A 16,325-nucleotide genomic window follows, 5' to 3' on the forward strand; every position below is an offset into this window, starting at 1 on the left:
TACTACTTGACAACTAGCCGGATGCAACTTTTCCAAAGCCGTTCCTGCAGATATTAGAGTATTTTGCAAAGAATTTTGAGTTAGAAGTTGTAGCTAATATTATGGCCGAGGTGGATTAATCAGTGAGAGATCCCAAAGCACTTCCAAAATTTTGATATTGATGAAATACGAGTGCGTAATTGGGTCAGTGCTAAGTTTTCTGAAAGAAAAACTGTCGACCACCATTTTTCTGGGTCTATGACCTATTATACCATCTGCGCCACACTATCCTCCACCGCTATGAACAAGAATTATTAAAGTGGAACTGCCTTAAAAATTGTGAACGTCTTTTGAAGTTTTTAAAACATTAATGGCGGTTTTATTTTTTTCGCAAAGTTGGTGATAGTGGGTGTCATCATATTTTCATTAAAAATATGTTACTAAATTTACCACCAACGACTTTTTTTCAAAACATGCTATCACGCTGCATTCATAAGAAATTTGGGTAGTAAGGGTACTTGAATACCTTGGTGAATTACTGGTACAGAGCCTTAAGTTTGCATGCGTTCTTTTGCATTCTACGTAAAATTCCATTTGCCCAACTTTCGCTCATATTCCACTTTGACAAAAGCCACACATAATTCTGATATGAGTGGAATGACAAGAAATATATCACTTGGATAAGGATTTTGATTCATAGTCAAATTTCAGAGATTGTGGATGCACACAGATTTCTCCCAGAGGTGGACGAAAATAGTCTCAATTTGCATGGAATAATTAATGAGAATGACCACCGTCTTATTGCTTGTGACACAATTTTCTTGCTAAATCCTCCACACACAAATTAATTATTTTGCATTGCATATTTAATCATCACCGTCCTGTCTTTTCCAGGGATTTTGTAGCTTAATTCTTTCCACCATTCCGCACTTTGTTGTCTTTTTGGTAGGACTGACTGTACGAGACTTACTTACCTGTTGGTGGGATGCACAGATAAGCCAAGTTATCCCTCCGTCCGAGGGAGACAGAGACCAACAAACTCTCCTTCAAACAAGAGCTCACTTCTTCTTCCTCCAGAAATTTCCCTAGTTTTAAAAGTTTCCAAAGTCCATAAATTTGATAAATTTTAAACATTTCCACCCAGTTTACATTTAAAAAAAGACCAGAAGCGTAAAGAAAGCTGCACGTCGCTTGAAAATCTTGGAGAAGAAGGCCAGGATTCGAGAAGGAGATGATTTTTTTGTTACTCTAGAATCGACTGCATCCCGAACACACGTCTCGCTCTCAAATTTTAACAACGAGTCATTGTTAAGATTGCATGCTTAATTTGCATATAAAATCTAAAATTAGTCAACTACACATGCTGACTTAATAATATTCTGTGCAGGGAAAGGGATCGATTGTTGCTGGCCGGGGAATTTCAGGAGGCAGCATGAATAAGGGGGAGGTCAGCCATGATAACCAAGCCGAGTCGCCGTCAGCCAGCAGGAGGTCAGCGAAGGCCATGAAATTACCTCAACCTGGCGGAAAGCGTAGTCGTCACGTGATGGCGGAAGTCTTCCCATGCAAAACATGCCTTCCTCCCTTCGCCAACCGAACCAGTGCTCACTTCCACGCCCACACCCACCTCAACTCCGACGAGCTGGGACGGTCCTCATTTTTCCATGAGAAATGCCCCCACTGCAAAAAAGTATTCTTTGATCGTCATCAATTTACCGACCACGTGAACGCGCACGAAGGTCAGAAGAACCACGCCTGTCCCGTGTGCAGGCAGAAATTTACCCACAAAACCAATTTGACGGCATCTCGTCGTCCACATGAGCCGCGAGAAGCGCGCCGAGGTTAAGCAGCGGTCGCGATTGCAAAAGATACCGAATTCCATCCCGTCTCAATGGTCATCTTGTCGTCCACACAAAGGAAACAATGAGGTGTCACATTTGTCGAAAAACGTTCTTCACCGAGGAAGGCTTGACCCATCATCGGTTCGGCCATCTCCGCGAAGACGAGAAGGTCGCCCTCGTGAAGCAGGGCTCGGGTCGGATGTGCCTCTTTTGCCATAAGATATTCGCCAACATCCTCGCTTATCATGCCCACACGAAGGAGAAACCTTTCTCCTGCGACCAGTGTGGGGCGCTGTTTGGTCGGAATGGTGAATTCATCAAGCACAAGCGCACTCACAGCGCGGATCCTCGACTATTCAAATGCGACGACTGCGACAAAGCGTTCACTTGTAAACACAGTCTGGCCATGCACAAGAAGACGGTTCACCGGAAAGTGAAGGACAGCGCGTGCCTCGAGTGCGGCACGAAGAGTCACATGGTGCGACATTTGAGAAGTGTTGATGCCAAAATGCGCCACCCCCCCCCTGCCCCCACTGCGGGAAGACATTCACACGGAAAGGCAAGCTTGGGATGCATTTGAAGAAGCTTCACCCCCCAGAGTAAAATCTTTCTCCTGCTAAACAGCGTCTCATCAAGGGACCACGTGTCGTCCATACGTTATGTTTTTTTTATTATATATTTTCCCGATTTATGACAAGTTTATTATCCTCATCCGACCGTCACGACATGTTTTCCATGCGTTATATATTTTTATATTTTTCTCATTTCAGTATTTACTTATGACGAGAGATTTATTCTGATAAAAATGGCGTAATTGAATTATTAATGTGTAGACGTGTTTTGTTACCGTTTTGACCATGACGATTTTTAATTAGTAAAGTCATTCTATTTTGTGTAAAAGTCTGCTCTCTGCTCGCCCCCATTTTTCCATGCGTCGACACAAATGCAAGGCTGGCACAGTGACGACGACATATTTCATCGTGACTAGAAGAAAGGTCACTTTGTGCATCACGCTTAAATCGTGCAAGACTCGCATTGCAGGTTACGGTTTCCGGTAACTTTGCATAACCCATTTTACATAACGGTGTAGTATAGAATGATTACGTAATGCGTAAAAGTCACTTGGTAAATATAAACAACCTCTTTGCATAACACATTTTCTCATATTATTTAAATGGAATAACTTCTTAAAACTAAAATCATGTAGACTAACGAAACAAGAAGAAAGGTTAGTTTGTGCATCACACTTAAATCTCGTAGGTATTTCACTTTGCAATGGACGAAGGTGACCAAATAATTCTGCAAAAAATTATTGTTCCATGTTCCCTTGTTCATTAAATATGCATTCGTCCTTTAGCATGAATAAAATTAATTAAGAAATCCAAACTAAATTCTAGATTTCCATTTGCTCAAATTCCTTTTTGATAAAAACCCCACATAATTCTAATTTATGAGTGCAATTGCAAAAATATATCACTGGGATAAGAGAAGAGGAATGGAATTCTGATTCATAACCAAATTTGGGAGATTGTAGAATGGATGCAAGCATATTTCTTCCAGAGCTGGACAACCGGCTTAATTTGCATGGAATAATTAATGAATGATATGTATGTAATGACCATCATGTTATTGCTTGTGGCACAATTTTCTTGCTAAATTCTCCACACAAATTATTTTGCATTGCATATTTAATCATCACCGTCCTTCTTTTTTCATGATTTTGTAGCTTAATTCTTCACACACAAATTATTCTGCATTTTTTTTTTGCCTTTTTGGTACGTCTGACTGTACAAGACTTGCCTCTTGGTTGGTGGGATATGCAGATAAGCGAAGCCATCCCTCACCATCAGTCCGAGGGAGACAGAGACCAACAAGCTGTCAGTCAAATAAGAGCTCACTTCTTTCTCCAGAAATTTCTTCAAATTTTAAACATTTCTACTGAGTTTGCATTCAGAAATAGAGAGCAGAACGTCATAAAGAGAAGAAAAAGCTGGTGGACTGGACGTTAGTTGCAGCCTGAAAAACGCAGCATAATTTATTTTTACTCTTCCTCACGTCAAAATTTGAAAGGGGGTAAGTTTTCATAAAAATCTGTAGTTTAACTTCATATGCTGACTTAATACTAAGTATTTTCTGCAGAGAAAGGGGTCGATGGATGTTAACGGGGGACCTTCGGCACAGAACGAGACGATGCCGTTGGACATCAACGAGACGCACCGGCTCGGACGACAGAAAACGACCGTCCCCACAAGGAAGAAAGGGGACCGTTTTCAAGAGAACGGACGACTTCTTCCTCACTCCGTCCAACCAAGGCCAACACCACGTGACGTAGAATCCCCTTCAGCCAACAGTAGGTCATCTAAAACCAAGAAATTTTCGCAATTTGCCACTGAGAAAATGCGTCCATGCAAAATATGCCTTCGTCCCTTCACCAACACAAGCAGTGCTCACGTCCACACCCACCTCAACTGCGCCGAACTGGACCAGCCCTCATTTTTCCACGCCAAGTGCCCCCACTGCGAAAAAGTATTCTTTAATCTTCGCGACTTTATCTGTCATGTTAATGCCCACGAAGGTCGGAAGGACCCCGAATGCCGACAGAAGTTCACCCGCAAAACCAATTTGACCGCGCATCTCTTCGTCGACCTGAACCGCGAGGAGCGCGCAGAGGGCTGGCGACACGGCTGTTGCTTTTGCCAAAAACGATTTAAAAGCCCATACCATCTCAGTCGCCATGTTTTGACCCACACGAAGGAAAAGTTGGCCAGAAGGTGTGACATCTGTCGAAAAATGCTCTCCTCCGAACGAACCCGGACGAAACATCGGTTCCTCCACCTCTCCGAAGACGAGAAGGACGCCCTCGTGGCGCAGGGGACGAGTCGAGAGTGCTTATTTTGCGGCAAGAAATTCCCCGACAACGGGAGCTACCATTTTCACCTGGGGACCCACACGGAGGAGAAACCTTTCCCCTGCGACGAGTGTGGGGCCGTGTTCCGTCGTAATTGTAACTTAAAATCGCACATGCGCATTCACTCCGCGGATCTGCGACCGTTCAAGTGCGACGAGTGTGGACAAGGTTTCAGTCAAAAGGCAAACGTGACCAGCCACAAGAAGACAGTTCACCGGAAGTTGAAGGATATTCCGTGTCCCGAGTGCGGCAAGATGTTCGGGACGAAGAGTCACGTGGTGGAGCACGTGGACAATGTTCATCTGAAGAGAAGGCACCCTTGTCCCCACTGTGGTGACATGTTCCCGAGCAAATCAAAAGCTTGCCAACATGTAAGGCGGGTTCACCCGGCGGAATAATGCCGCCGTCCTCGTGCCCCCGCCAAACAATGACTGACCGTCATATTTTGGAGACGTTAGATATTTTTATATGTTTTTGATTTCACTATTTATGACGAGATAATTATTCTGATAAAAATAGGATAAGTAAATTGTTAAGTTGTAAATGTGACGCGATTTGTGTTACTTTTATGACCATGATGATTTTTATGGAGTAAATAATTCTGTTTTGTATAAAACTCTGTTCGCTCCCATTTTTTCATGCGTCGACATAAATGCAACGCTGGAAGAGTGACGACGACATATTTCATCGTGACGAGAAGAAGGGACAATTTGTGCATCACAGGGAAATCGTGCAGGGCTCAGGTTGCGGGGTGCATATCGAAAGGGACCAAGGTGCATAAATAATTCTGCAGGAAGTCTCAGTTTGCATACTAATTTTGATCCGCAGACCTCAATAATTGAAGAATGATGGTTCAGTTTATTATCGTGGGCATTCCATCCAAAAGATAAAAGTCTAAAATTTCAGCGTTATTTTCATGCAGTTGGAAAATTCCTTGTCATCTGAGAAAATCAGGGATTATTTCTACCCAATGGAAATAAAACCAAACCAGAGAATGAGGACAAGATAGCGTCACAAGTAAATGAGAAAGATTTTACACGCATATTTCCTTCAGTAATGGTCACCTGCGTAAACACAGTGGCCGCGGAAGCCGTGGGGACATCTGGGGACGTTAAAATTCTAGTATAGGAGAGGGACGAGTTTATATAAAATGGGAAGATGGTGGACCACCGGCCACCTGCGAGATCATTCTGCTCGGCTCGCTCCGTATCCCGTGCGGGTACAAAATTCTGAGCAGTTAGCAGGAGACTCGAAACGGGTTTTACGAGTATTTTTTTTACATGGGAAAACGAACTAAGATTGGAAAACTTTTTTCCTATTCAAGATTTACAATTTCTGTTTTTTGCATCTTATTCTGGTAGGTGTCCCACAGATTAAGTTCGAAAATGGGCACGCCCACTAGTGGGGGTGATCAGAAACAATTGATTTTCTTTTCATGCATTTTTCAATTTCGCAGAGTATGGGGTAAAGTGATAGCTTCGCTACTTTTCTACGTCCGTTTTACACGGTTTATTTTTTCTTAAATATGAAATTAGTATTCCCATTATGCAGTTAAATTGAAGGTACATACGAATTTAATTTAAATTGCAGAGAGATAGTGAGAGGGGAAGAAGGAAGGTGTTAACTACTGTTCAAAACAGCCGTCCAAATCGATTTTAACCAGTTTTTAATTTTGGACGTCCAAAATATCCAAAATAAAAAATGGGTAAAAAATTTTACAAGTTTTTCATTATTGAATCTTCCGATAATGCGTGGACGTACATGCAGTTTCTCATTAATTTTGAGCATTTTGCTGTATAATGTACATACGGCATGGTTGGGAAAATTTCTTACTTTCTCAAGTAAGAAAACATGTTAAAAGACAATATTTTTCCAGATTTCATGGTATAACATACACATCAAACTTGCTCAAAACTGATGGGAAACTAGATATCTGTGCAGATTTAAGTAAATTTGAAAAAAAAATCGTTACTAAAGAACTTGTAATAGTTTGCCCCATTTTCAATTTTGGAGACTTTTGGACATTTGCTACAAAATTCGGTGTGCATAACTGGTTTAGACCGGTTTTGGAGAGTGGTTAAAACCACAGCGAAACCCTGCCCAACACAGTTAAATGATTGGTTAGGCTGCACAGTTCCTTTAAATTAGTTTGCATGCGTCCTTCCTTTAGCATGAAAAACATTAAGAAATCCAGACTCAATTCTACATAGAATTTCATTTGCTTAGCTTTAGCCCAAATTCCATTTTGATAAAAACCCCACATTATTCTAATTCATGAGTACAATGGCAAAAATATGTCAGCAGGATAAGAGAATAGGAATGGAATTGTGATTCATAACAAAATTTGACAGATTGTGGATTCAATGCATATTTCTCCCAGAGGTGGAAAACCGCCTTAATTTGCATGGAATAATTAATGAATGATATGTAATGACCATCATGTTACTGCTTGTGGCACAATTTTTTTGCAAAATTTTCCACACACAAATTAATTATTTTGCATTGCATATTTAATCATCATCACCGTCCTGCTTTTTCCAGGATTTTGTAACTTAAATAATTCTTTGCACCATTCCCACTTTGCTGCCTTTTTGGTAGGACTGACTGTACGAGACTTACCTACCTGTTGGTGGGATGCACAGATAAGCCAAGTTATCTCCAACAATCTCTCCGTTAAACAAGGAGCTCACTTCCTCCTTCAGAAATTCTTCCAATTTTGAAAATTTCCACCTAGTTCACATTGCGAAAAACGACCGGAACGTCGCCAGCGTAAAGAAATCTGAACGTTGGTTGAAAACCTTGGAGAAGAAGGTTGAAAGGCAGAGGATTCGAGGAGGAGGAGATTTTGTTACTCTGGAACAGACTGCATTCCGTACACACGTCTCAAATTTTAAAAACGAGTCGTTGCTAAGATTGCAGGCTTAATTTGCATATAAAATCTATTGGTCAACTACACATGCTGACTTCATAATATTCTGTGCAGAGAAAGAGATCGATTGTTGCTAGCCGGGGTAACTTCAGGATGAACAAGGGCGAGGTCCGCCATGATGACCAAGACGAGTCGCCGTCAGCTAGCGGGAGGCCAGCAAAGGCCAAGAAATCAGTTTTCTAGGACAAATGTCCCCACTGCGAAAAAATGTTCTTCATTCGTCACCACTTTACCGACCACGTGAACGCGCACGAAGGTCGGAAGAACCACGCCTGCCCCGTGTGCAAGCAGAACCCAAGCTACCACACTATGTCATTTGCACTCCTCTAAGACATCTAAACGAGACGAGTAGTTTGTCGTAGCGACATCGGTTTTAATACGGATACGTAATAAAGACGTCCGTAAGACGAGCCAATGTCCGCCAAAAAGTCGTCTCTGGAAGCATGCCACTGGATGTCTTGGGGATATTCCTGAAGTCACCTTTATGACATCTGACTTAGTATGTGTGGTATGCGCAGTATTTAGTCTCACACTAGGAACATATTATATTTTCACATATTTATTTCCAATTCAAAACATGACAATGAATACATTAATGACAATCAATAAAAATTAACAAATAACCATAACATTTAAGAACATTAAATATACAATCATTAAATTATACAAGGCGACAACGACGCATATTTTGATGTGTTAATTCTCCTCCTAAGATTCTTTATACTCCTGCAATTATTTAGAAACGCTTTTGAAATACTAGTTTTACGAACCTATATTATAGATAGATTAAGACAAAACTATATAACATATTACCGATTTGTTTTTCTCTGGTGCGTGCTGAAACCATGAAGCCAGCTTAATTTTGATATCCGAGTCAGTTACACCAGCACAATTTCGATTATCCTTAACAGCAGCTACAAATTGTAAATATCCTTTCACATATCACTTAGAAGCAGATTTTAATTGTAAATTATTTACCAGAAATAGCGTCTTTAATCTTGCAGTGTTTAAATGCACGTTTGGGGTTGATTTTTCTTATCCCCTCCCAGCAAAATTTACTACCAAGATTGTATGTCATCATACGAGTCATTATGTTAGTAATGTTTTCCTTGTAATTTGTGCCACCGATCTCTTTTAGCTCCACGATCTATTCATAAAGGGGAAATCCAATGCTTGTACGATTATACTATTTTAATCATCAAACAGATAATATATTACCAATTGTTGAAACATCTTCTTATCTTGAATTGAAGTTTCTAGCTCATTAAAAGCTTCCATTGTGTCAAATGGAAAGCCGTAGTCGATTTTCTCAGGACGACCACTTGGCGAGCCTTTGCTATATAAATCATACACCATTCTTACATTCGTCGTCAGAAGATCCATTCGTTGCCTAAGTTCGGCGAGTTCCTTTACGACATGCTTTTCAAATGGCGTAATTTCTGCAAAATTAAAGATGTGTTGAATAATAAATATAGAATTACTTAAACCTCCGAGTTCTAAATATTATCTGAATTTTTTGTAGCTTATTATCAAATACTGGAAGTTTATCTGCGTTACCTGCATAATACAAGGAAATATTTATTACTCCTTCAACAACATCAACCCACAGATCCTTAAAGTAACACTCAATTTACCTGAACATCTCGATTCATTCGATTTATTGTGGTCATCCAATCGACTAAGCGTACCTGAGCCCGGTGCCAATACAAATCCAGGATTTGTTAAGGCCAAGCTTGACTCTTTGCTCCGATTTGTAAAGATTACGGGCGGTGGCGGGAAATTCGCCTTCATCTTATCTTTCGCTGCAGGTTTTGAGAATGATGATAGCTCACCGCTGCTCCCAGACAAACTTTCTTCATACTCGATGTTCAGCGCTCGAGGGCGCGCACTGCGCCTACTTCCTTCGTCATTTTCTTCAACCTCAGATTCCAAGTTTGACGTCCATGCTGCTGTTGATAAGTGTTCGCGTGCTGCTGCGTATGTTGCTAGAAATTTACATAAATAACTAATTAGTTATTAATGAAATCTAAATTAATGACAATGAGTTTATTACAATGAAATAATTATTCACTAACCAAAACACCTTAGAATCCTAGCGTTATAAATATTCCAAGTTTCCAAATTCACTGGCGACTGATTTTTAACTGCTGTCTTCACCTTGTCTGAATTTTTGTAAGGAGGCCACCAACATTTTAGTCGTCCCTCTTCTTCTCGATCCAGCCAACTGTCCGGGGTCACTTCCACCTCATCCGTTTCAGGAAAAACCGAGAAGACCATTTTGACTAACAGTGGACGAGGGGGAGGGCAGCGAATATCCCAACAGTTTTCGGTAGAACCAAATATTTACGTGAAATATCAGAGAGCGGAAACTTTTTCAACGGTCCAAATTTGGAAAACGTAAAAATTCCCAGTAATTCAGAGTTGCACGGTGAAGTGTAAAGTGGAGCAGTTTTCAGGCAAGCGTGACCAATGATCCAAACCTCCACGCTCTCCAGATCAGTGGCAAAATTTCTCACCTTCACAAGTTCACCAGTTCTCATTTGTACAAACTGATCACGTTTGTTAATTTTTAATATAAAATTTCCATTCACAAATGTTTTGTACTGTGGGGAACCATACCCATTAATTAGTGGACCGGTGCGGTGAATATGTTTCAACTCTTGTCGCTGAATGTGTAATGGCGAACTGGATTCCCTTTCTGAAATTCTCCCACAAATTTGAGAGAGAGGAGAAAATCCACTTTTTGTTAATCGTTTTAAAATCCCAAGATGATTTTCAAAACTAAAGGCACTATAATTATTGATGTTGCCGAACATCTTCACGTCTTCGTATACATGTAGTAAACCGTGGACATTGTAGAACAAGTTTTCTTTCCCATAAAGTGCACTAAATTCCACAACAAAAAAATTTAGAAGTTGATCAGCATAATCACCATAACTTGCAATTAATTCGTCATTAGAGTAAATTGCAGCAGCACAGTGGAGAGACAAAAAATGTGTCAGATAATTTGGTGGCAAAATATTATGCAACACAATAAAGCCGGTATATAATAGAAACTGTCGTAATTCCGTTGCTTTCCATCTCGGTAGTTCCACAAGCGACCTAGGTTGTCGGTTAAATTCACAGCACATATGAAATCTTAACGCACTTAAATTGTCAGAAATTGTGGAAATTTGAAATGCACTGAACTTTAGATATTTTGGTTTACCACCAACCCACAAATTTAAAATTTTCTTCACTACGCCCAAATATATCAAATGCATTGATTCCAGAGGAAGTTTTGATACAAGTCCAATCCCAAGTTCAGAAAGAATAGTAAATCCACGATGATGATCATCTTCAAGCGATGTTGAATTTCCAAAATTGGCATCAGTTCTTCTAGACGCAATTTTATCCGAGAAAACGGTACGATTTTCGTACCTCTCTCCAACCTGTGTACATTTTGAACACGCTGAAAATCCTGAATAGTATTTTGTACACGTAATAAATGCCCTAGCAGGAGCATCACAGATGAATCCTTTAATTTGTACAGATATTAACTTATTTTTCACTAATATCCCAGTTTGAAGTAGTTGTTTACACTCGGCGACAAAATCTTGTAAGTATTCGTTCTGATCATTAGGCTTACTAGATCCTTGGTATATACCAACACAAAACGGTTTATAGTTTCTATCCTGGAATATTGATGCCAAAATCGGACAGTATTCACTTTTGCTACTCTTGCTAATTGGTATTCCGTCTATTCCAATTAGTAAACTAATCACTTCTGGCACAACTTTTAATTGATTCACATAACTTTTAACCCCATTCTCAAGTCCAAAATGTGCGTATGCACCAGGCAGCACATCCCGCTTAATAAAATGACGGCGTGTGGACAATAATGATCTAGCATCGGCTGGTAATTCTGAGAAACACGAATGTTTTTTTAATATTTTCAACAATGAACTAGTTGCAGAATTAGTCACATTATTCTCTATTGCCCACTTCCGCAGTTCTTCATTAATTTGGTTATCTTCTACTTCAGAATCACTGCTGAAATCGGACGAAGACGGCTCAGATATGATTTCGTCGTCGTCGATAATATCATAAATTTCTGAATCTAATTCTACTTGGTGGTCGTGGTTGAATGAGTCAGCGATTAAGTCAGGGGCACTTAGGTCGTGGTAAAAAGTTGCAGTCGACTGATCAGAAACACTGGTTTCTAAATTGTTAATTGTTGCTACAACTGTTTTTTCGATACGACGGCGTAATTGGCGTTTCGATAAGCTCGTGCAGGACTTCATGGTGTGACTAAACAAAATAAGTACTTGTAAAAATGCGCGCTTTTTTCATTAATGGACAACATGAGACGATAAACGTAGAATGTCTATCGACAATATCCAATGGATCTCGGTTCAACGACGTCCATAGGAGATTTATATGCTGACATCGTAATCAATACATCGTTACTCTATCCTAAGGAGGTCGTCACTGCGACATGTCCCCCTTAGACGATGGCGTTGAGTTTGGGAGATCCTCATGACGAGTGTGGTAGCTTGGGAAGTTCACCCAAAAAACACATCTGACCTGGCATCTCTTCGTCCACCTTAGTCGCGTGGAGCGCGCGGCGGTGCGGCAGGGCTGGCGACACGGCTGCTACTTCTGCAAGAGACGATTCCAAGGTCCATCCCATCTCAGTCGTCATCTTGTGACCCACACGAAGGAAAAAGTGGGCGGAAGGTGTCCCACTTGTCGAAAAAGTTTCTCCTCCAAACATTCCCTGACCATTCATCAATTCGCCCACCTCTCCGAAGACGAGAAGGTCGCCCTCTTGAAGCAGGGAGGAACGGGTCACGTGTGCTTATTTTGCCGCAAGAAATTCGCCCACAACGGCGCTTATCATGCTCACCTGGTCTCCCACACGGAGGAGAAACCTTTCCCCTGCGACCAGTGTGGAAAGCTGTTCCCTCGTAGTAAAAGCTTAAACTTGCACAAGAGCATTCACAGCGCGGATCCGCGACCGTTCAGTTGCGACGAGTGTGACAAAGCGTTCACTAGTAATGCAAATCTGGGCAGCCACAAGAAGAGGATTCGCGGGGGGCTGAAGGACATCGCTTGTCCCGAGTGTACCAAGATGTTCGGGAGAAAGGGTGCCATGGAGCGACATGTGAAGGGTGTTCATGCCAAGATCCGGCACCCCTGCCCCCACTGTGACCAGACGTTCACGCGGAAAGGCAGTCTTGGGACGCATTTCAAGAAGCTTCATCCACCAGAATAATATCCTTCATCTGACGACTGACCCTTCGTCAAATGACGACATGTTTGAATACGTCGTATTTTTATAGTTCTTTGATTTCATGATTTATGACACAATAATTATTCCCACGCGACTGATAAAAATGGCATAATTGAATTATTAAGTTGTAAACATGACACACGTTCTGTTACCTTTTTGACCATGACCATTTTTAATTATGTAGTAAAATCATTTTGTTTTGTATAAAAGTCTGCTCCCTTCTTGCCCCCATTTTTCCATTTGTCGACATAAATCCAAAGCTTGAGCAGTGACGACGACGTATTTCATCGTGACGAGAAGAAGGGTCACTTTGTGCATCACACTTAGATCGTGCAGGGCTCAGGGCTCAGGTTTCGGGTTGCATATCCAAACGGACCAAGGTGATTCTGCAGGAAATCATAATTTGCACATTATTATGATAAGCCGGCCTAAAAAATTAATGGCTGGTCGTTCGCTTTCTTATCGTGAGCATTCCATCCAAAAGATAAAAGTCTAAAATTCCAGCATATGTAATTCTTATGCATTGAAAAATTCCCTTTGTTTGAGAAAATCAGACATTGTTTCTGAAATAAAATCATATTTCAGCCGGAGGATGAGAAAAAATCTAGTAAATGAGACAGATTTTGCATGCATATTTCTTCCAGTAATACCAGTCCCCGCGGAAGCCGTGGGACATGTGCATAGGGACATTGTAGGAGGGAGGGGTTTATATAAGACATCGAAAAACCATCGGGGCACTGTCCCCTCAAGCTTCCGCGGCCACTGTTATTCTCATGCAAAAGGACGCATGCATATTTAATTTAAAGGAAACGTGCAGCAGCTTGAGCAATCATTTAATTTTCGTTGTGCCGGGTTTCGTTGTTGTTAAGATAGATATCAGAACCAAGAATTGTGCAGTGGTGTGTGTTACCAGTTGAACTTGGCGCTTGGTTACACACGTGTCTCACATTGTCCAAGCTAATGTCACCTAGCGGCAGGTGGGGCACTATGTTACATTTTTCGTTTCTAGAGGGCGTTTTTCGCTAAAGTGTCAAAACGTTGACGAACACGAGAACAACGAAACACACCCTTTAGATCTGCCGAGACTTGATCAAATGAACGGGCACACCCCCTAAACTTGACATTTGACCTGTGACCTGGGCACACCCACCAGACTTGACATTTGACCTGTGACCTTGGCACACCCACTAGATTTGACATTTGACCTGTGACCTTGGCACACCCACTAGATTTGACATTTGACCTGTGACCTTGGCACACCCACTAGATTTGACATTTGACCTGTGACCTTGGCACACCCACTAGATTTGACATTTGACCTGTGACCTTGGCACACACCCCTGGACTTGACATTTGACCTGCGACCTGCGTACAACCCATAAAGTTGACACTTTACAGAGTTGACACTTGACCTGTGGCTGTGGCTTGGGCACACCCATCATACTTGACCTGGGACCTCGGCACACCCGCTACACTTGACCTGTGACCTGGCCACACCCACTACACTTGACCTGTGACCTCGGCACACCCGCTACACTTGACCTGTGACCTCGGCACACCCGCTACACTTGACCTGTGACCTCGGCACACCCGCTACACTTGACCTGTGACCTGGGCACACCCACTACGCTTGACCTGTGACCTCGGCACACCCGCTACACTTGACCTGTGACCTGGGCACACCCACTAGATTTGACATTTCACCTGTGACCTGGGCACACCCACTAGATTTGACATTTCACCTGTGACCTGGGCACACCCACTAGATTTGACATTTCACCTGTGACCTGGGCACATCCACTATACTTGACCTGTGACCTCTGTGCCCCACGGCAAAGTTGACACTTGACCTGTGCCTTACCAATTTTAATTACCTACCAGCGCCACCTATCGGATGTTGGCTGTTTTTCAGCGCTAGAGGGCGGGCTTTTGGTTTAAGTGCCTAAACGTACTTAAAACGTTAGAACAATGCCATACTTCAGAGTTGTGACCTAACGTTTTTCGTGGTAACCCCCTTTAGAGTCGTGACCTAACATTTTTCGTGGACACCCCCTTTAGAATCGCAACTGAACGTTTTTCATGGTCACCCCCTTTAGAGTTGTGACCTAACGTTTTTCGTGGTCACCCCCTTTAGAGTCGTGACCTAACGTTTTTCGAGGTCATCCCCCTTTAGAGTCGTGACTGAACGTTTTTCGTGGCCACCCCCTTTAGAGTCGTGACTGAACGTTTTTCGTGGCCACCCCCATTTAGAGTCGTGACTGAACGTTTTTCGTGGGCACCCCCTTTAGAGTTGTGACCTAACGTTTTTCGTGGTCACCCCCTTTAGAGTCGTGACCTAACGTTTTTCGAGGTCATCCCCCTTTAGAGTCGTGACTGAACGTTTTTCGTGGCCACCCCCTTTAGAGTCGTGACCTAATGTTTTTCGTGGTCAACCCATAGAGTCGTGACCGGACGTTTTTCGTGGTTACCCCCTTTAGAGTCGTAACTAAACGAATTTCGTGGTCACACCGATAGAGTCGTGACTTAACGTTTTTCGTGGCCACCCCCTTTAGAGTCGTGACTGAACGTTTTTCGTGGCCACCCCCTTTAGAGTCGTGACTGAACGTTTTTCGTGGCCACCCCCTTTAGAGTCGTGACTGAACGTTTTTCGTGGCCACCCCCTTTAGAGTCGTGACTGAACGTTTTTCGTGGCCACCCCCTTTAGAGTCGTGACTGAACGTTTTTCGTGGCCACCCCCTTTAGAGTCGTGAAGAACGTTTTTCGTGGCCACCCCCTTTAGAGTCGTGACTGAACGTTTTTCGTGGCCACCCCCTTTAGAGTCGTGACTGAACGTTTTTCGTGGCCACCCCCATTTAGAGTCGTGACTGAACGTTTTTCGTGGGCACCCCCTTTAGAGTCGTGACTGAACGTTTTTCGTGGGCACCCCCTTCAGAGTCGTGACTAAACGTTTTTCGTGGGCACCCCCTTTAGAGTCGTGACTAAACGTTTTTCGTGGTCACACTCAATTACAGTCGTGACAACGTTTTTCGTGGACACACCCAATTAGAGTCGTGACAACTTTTTTCGTGGTCACGCCCATAGGGTCGTGAGTGAACGTTTTTCGTAATAAAATAATAAAATCGTTTTGCTTAGAGCCCGCACTGCGGGCTTAAGAGACTAGTCAGAACCAAGAATTGTGCAGTGGTGTGTGTCTGTGTGTTACCAGTTGAACTTGGCGCTTGATTACGCACGTGTCTCACATTATCCAAGCTAACGTCACCTAGCGGCAGTTTGGTCACTAAGTTGCATTTTTCGTTTCTAGAGGGCGTTTCTCGCTCAAGCGTCAAAACGTTTCGAAAACGTTGACTAACACTAGAATAACGAAACACACCCTTTAGATCCGCCAAAACTTGA

At 42.3% G+C, this 16,325-nt stretch overlaps 3 protein-coding genes across 4 annotated transcripts; all 3 read left to right on the forward strand.

Annotated features, from left to right (window-relative positions):
• The first annotated feature begins 1,902 nt into the window (after positions 1-1,902).
• LOC110861751 (zinc finger protein 534-like) lies at positions 1,903-2,400 on the forward strand. The gene has a single exon (XM_022110874.1). It carries the CDS (start codon positions 1,903-1,905, stop codon positions 2,398-2,400), a length of 498 nt encoding a protein of 165 aa, XP_021966566.1.
• Positions 2,401-3,660: 1,260 nt separating this feature from the next.
• Positions 3,661-5,344, forward strand: LOC110861815 (zinc finger protein OZF). Of its 2 annotated transcripts, none has more exons than XM_035844977.1 (2): positions 3,661-3,893; positions 3,948-5,344. In XM_035844977.1, exon 2 carries the CDS (start codon positions 3,972-3,974, stop codon positions 5,124-5,126), a length of 1,155 nt encoding a protein of 384 aa, XP_035700870.1. In that variant the 5' UTR covers positions 3,661-3,893; positions 3,948-3,971; the 3' UTR covers positions 5,127-5,344. The 2 variants fall into 2 exon arrangements, with proteins under 2 accessions (XP_035700870.1, XP_021966648.1); XM_022110956.2 differs by having other exon boundaries at positions 3,662-3,893; positions 3,960-5,344.
• Positions 5,345-12,150: 6,806 nt separating this feature from the next.
• On the forward strand, positions 12,151-12,914 carry LOC110861752 (gastrula zinc finger protein XlCGF7.1-like). Its single transcript, XM_022110875.1, has 2 exons — positions 12,151-12,182; positions 12,248-12,914. The coding sequence occupies exons 1-2, from the start codon at positions 12,151-12,153 to the stop codon at positions 12,912-12,914; spliced, it is 699 nt and encodes a 232-aa protein (XP_021966567.1).
• Positions 12,915-16,325: the final 3,411 nt, after the last annotated feature.

Source organism: Folsomia candida, unplaced genomic scaffold (genome assembly GCF_002217175.1).
Source record: "Folsomia candida strain VU population unplaced genomic scaffold, ASM221717v1 Fcan01_Sc045, whole genome shotgun sequence".
NCBI classification, from domain to species: domain Eukaryota; kingdom Metazoa; phylum Arthropoda; class Collembola; order Entomobryomorpha; family Isotomidae; genus Folsomia; species Folsomia candida.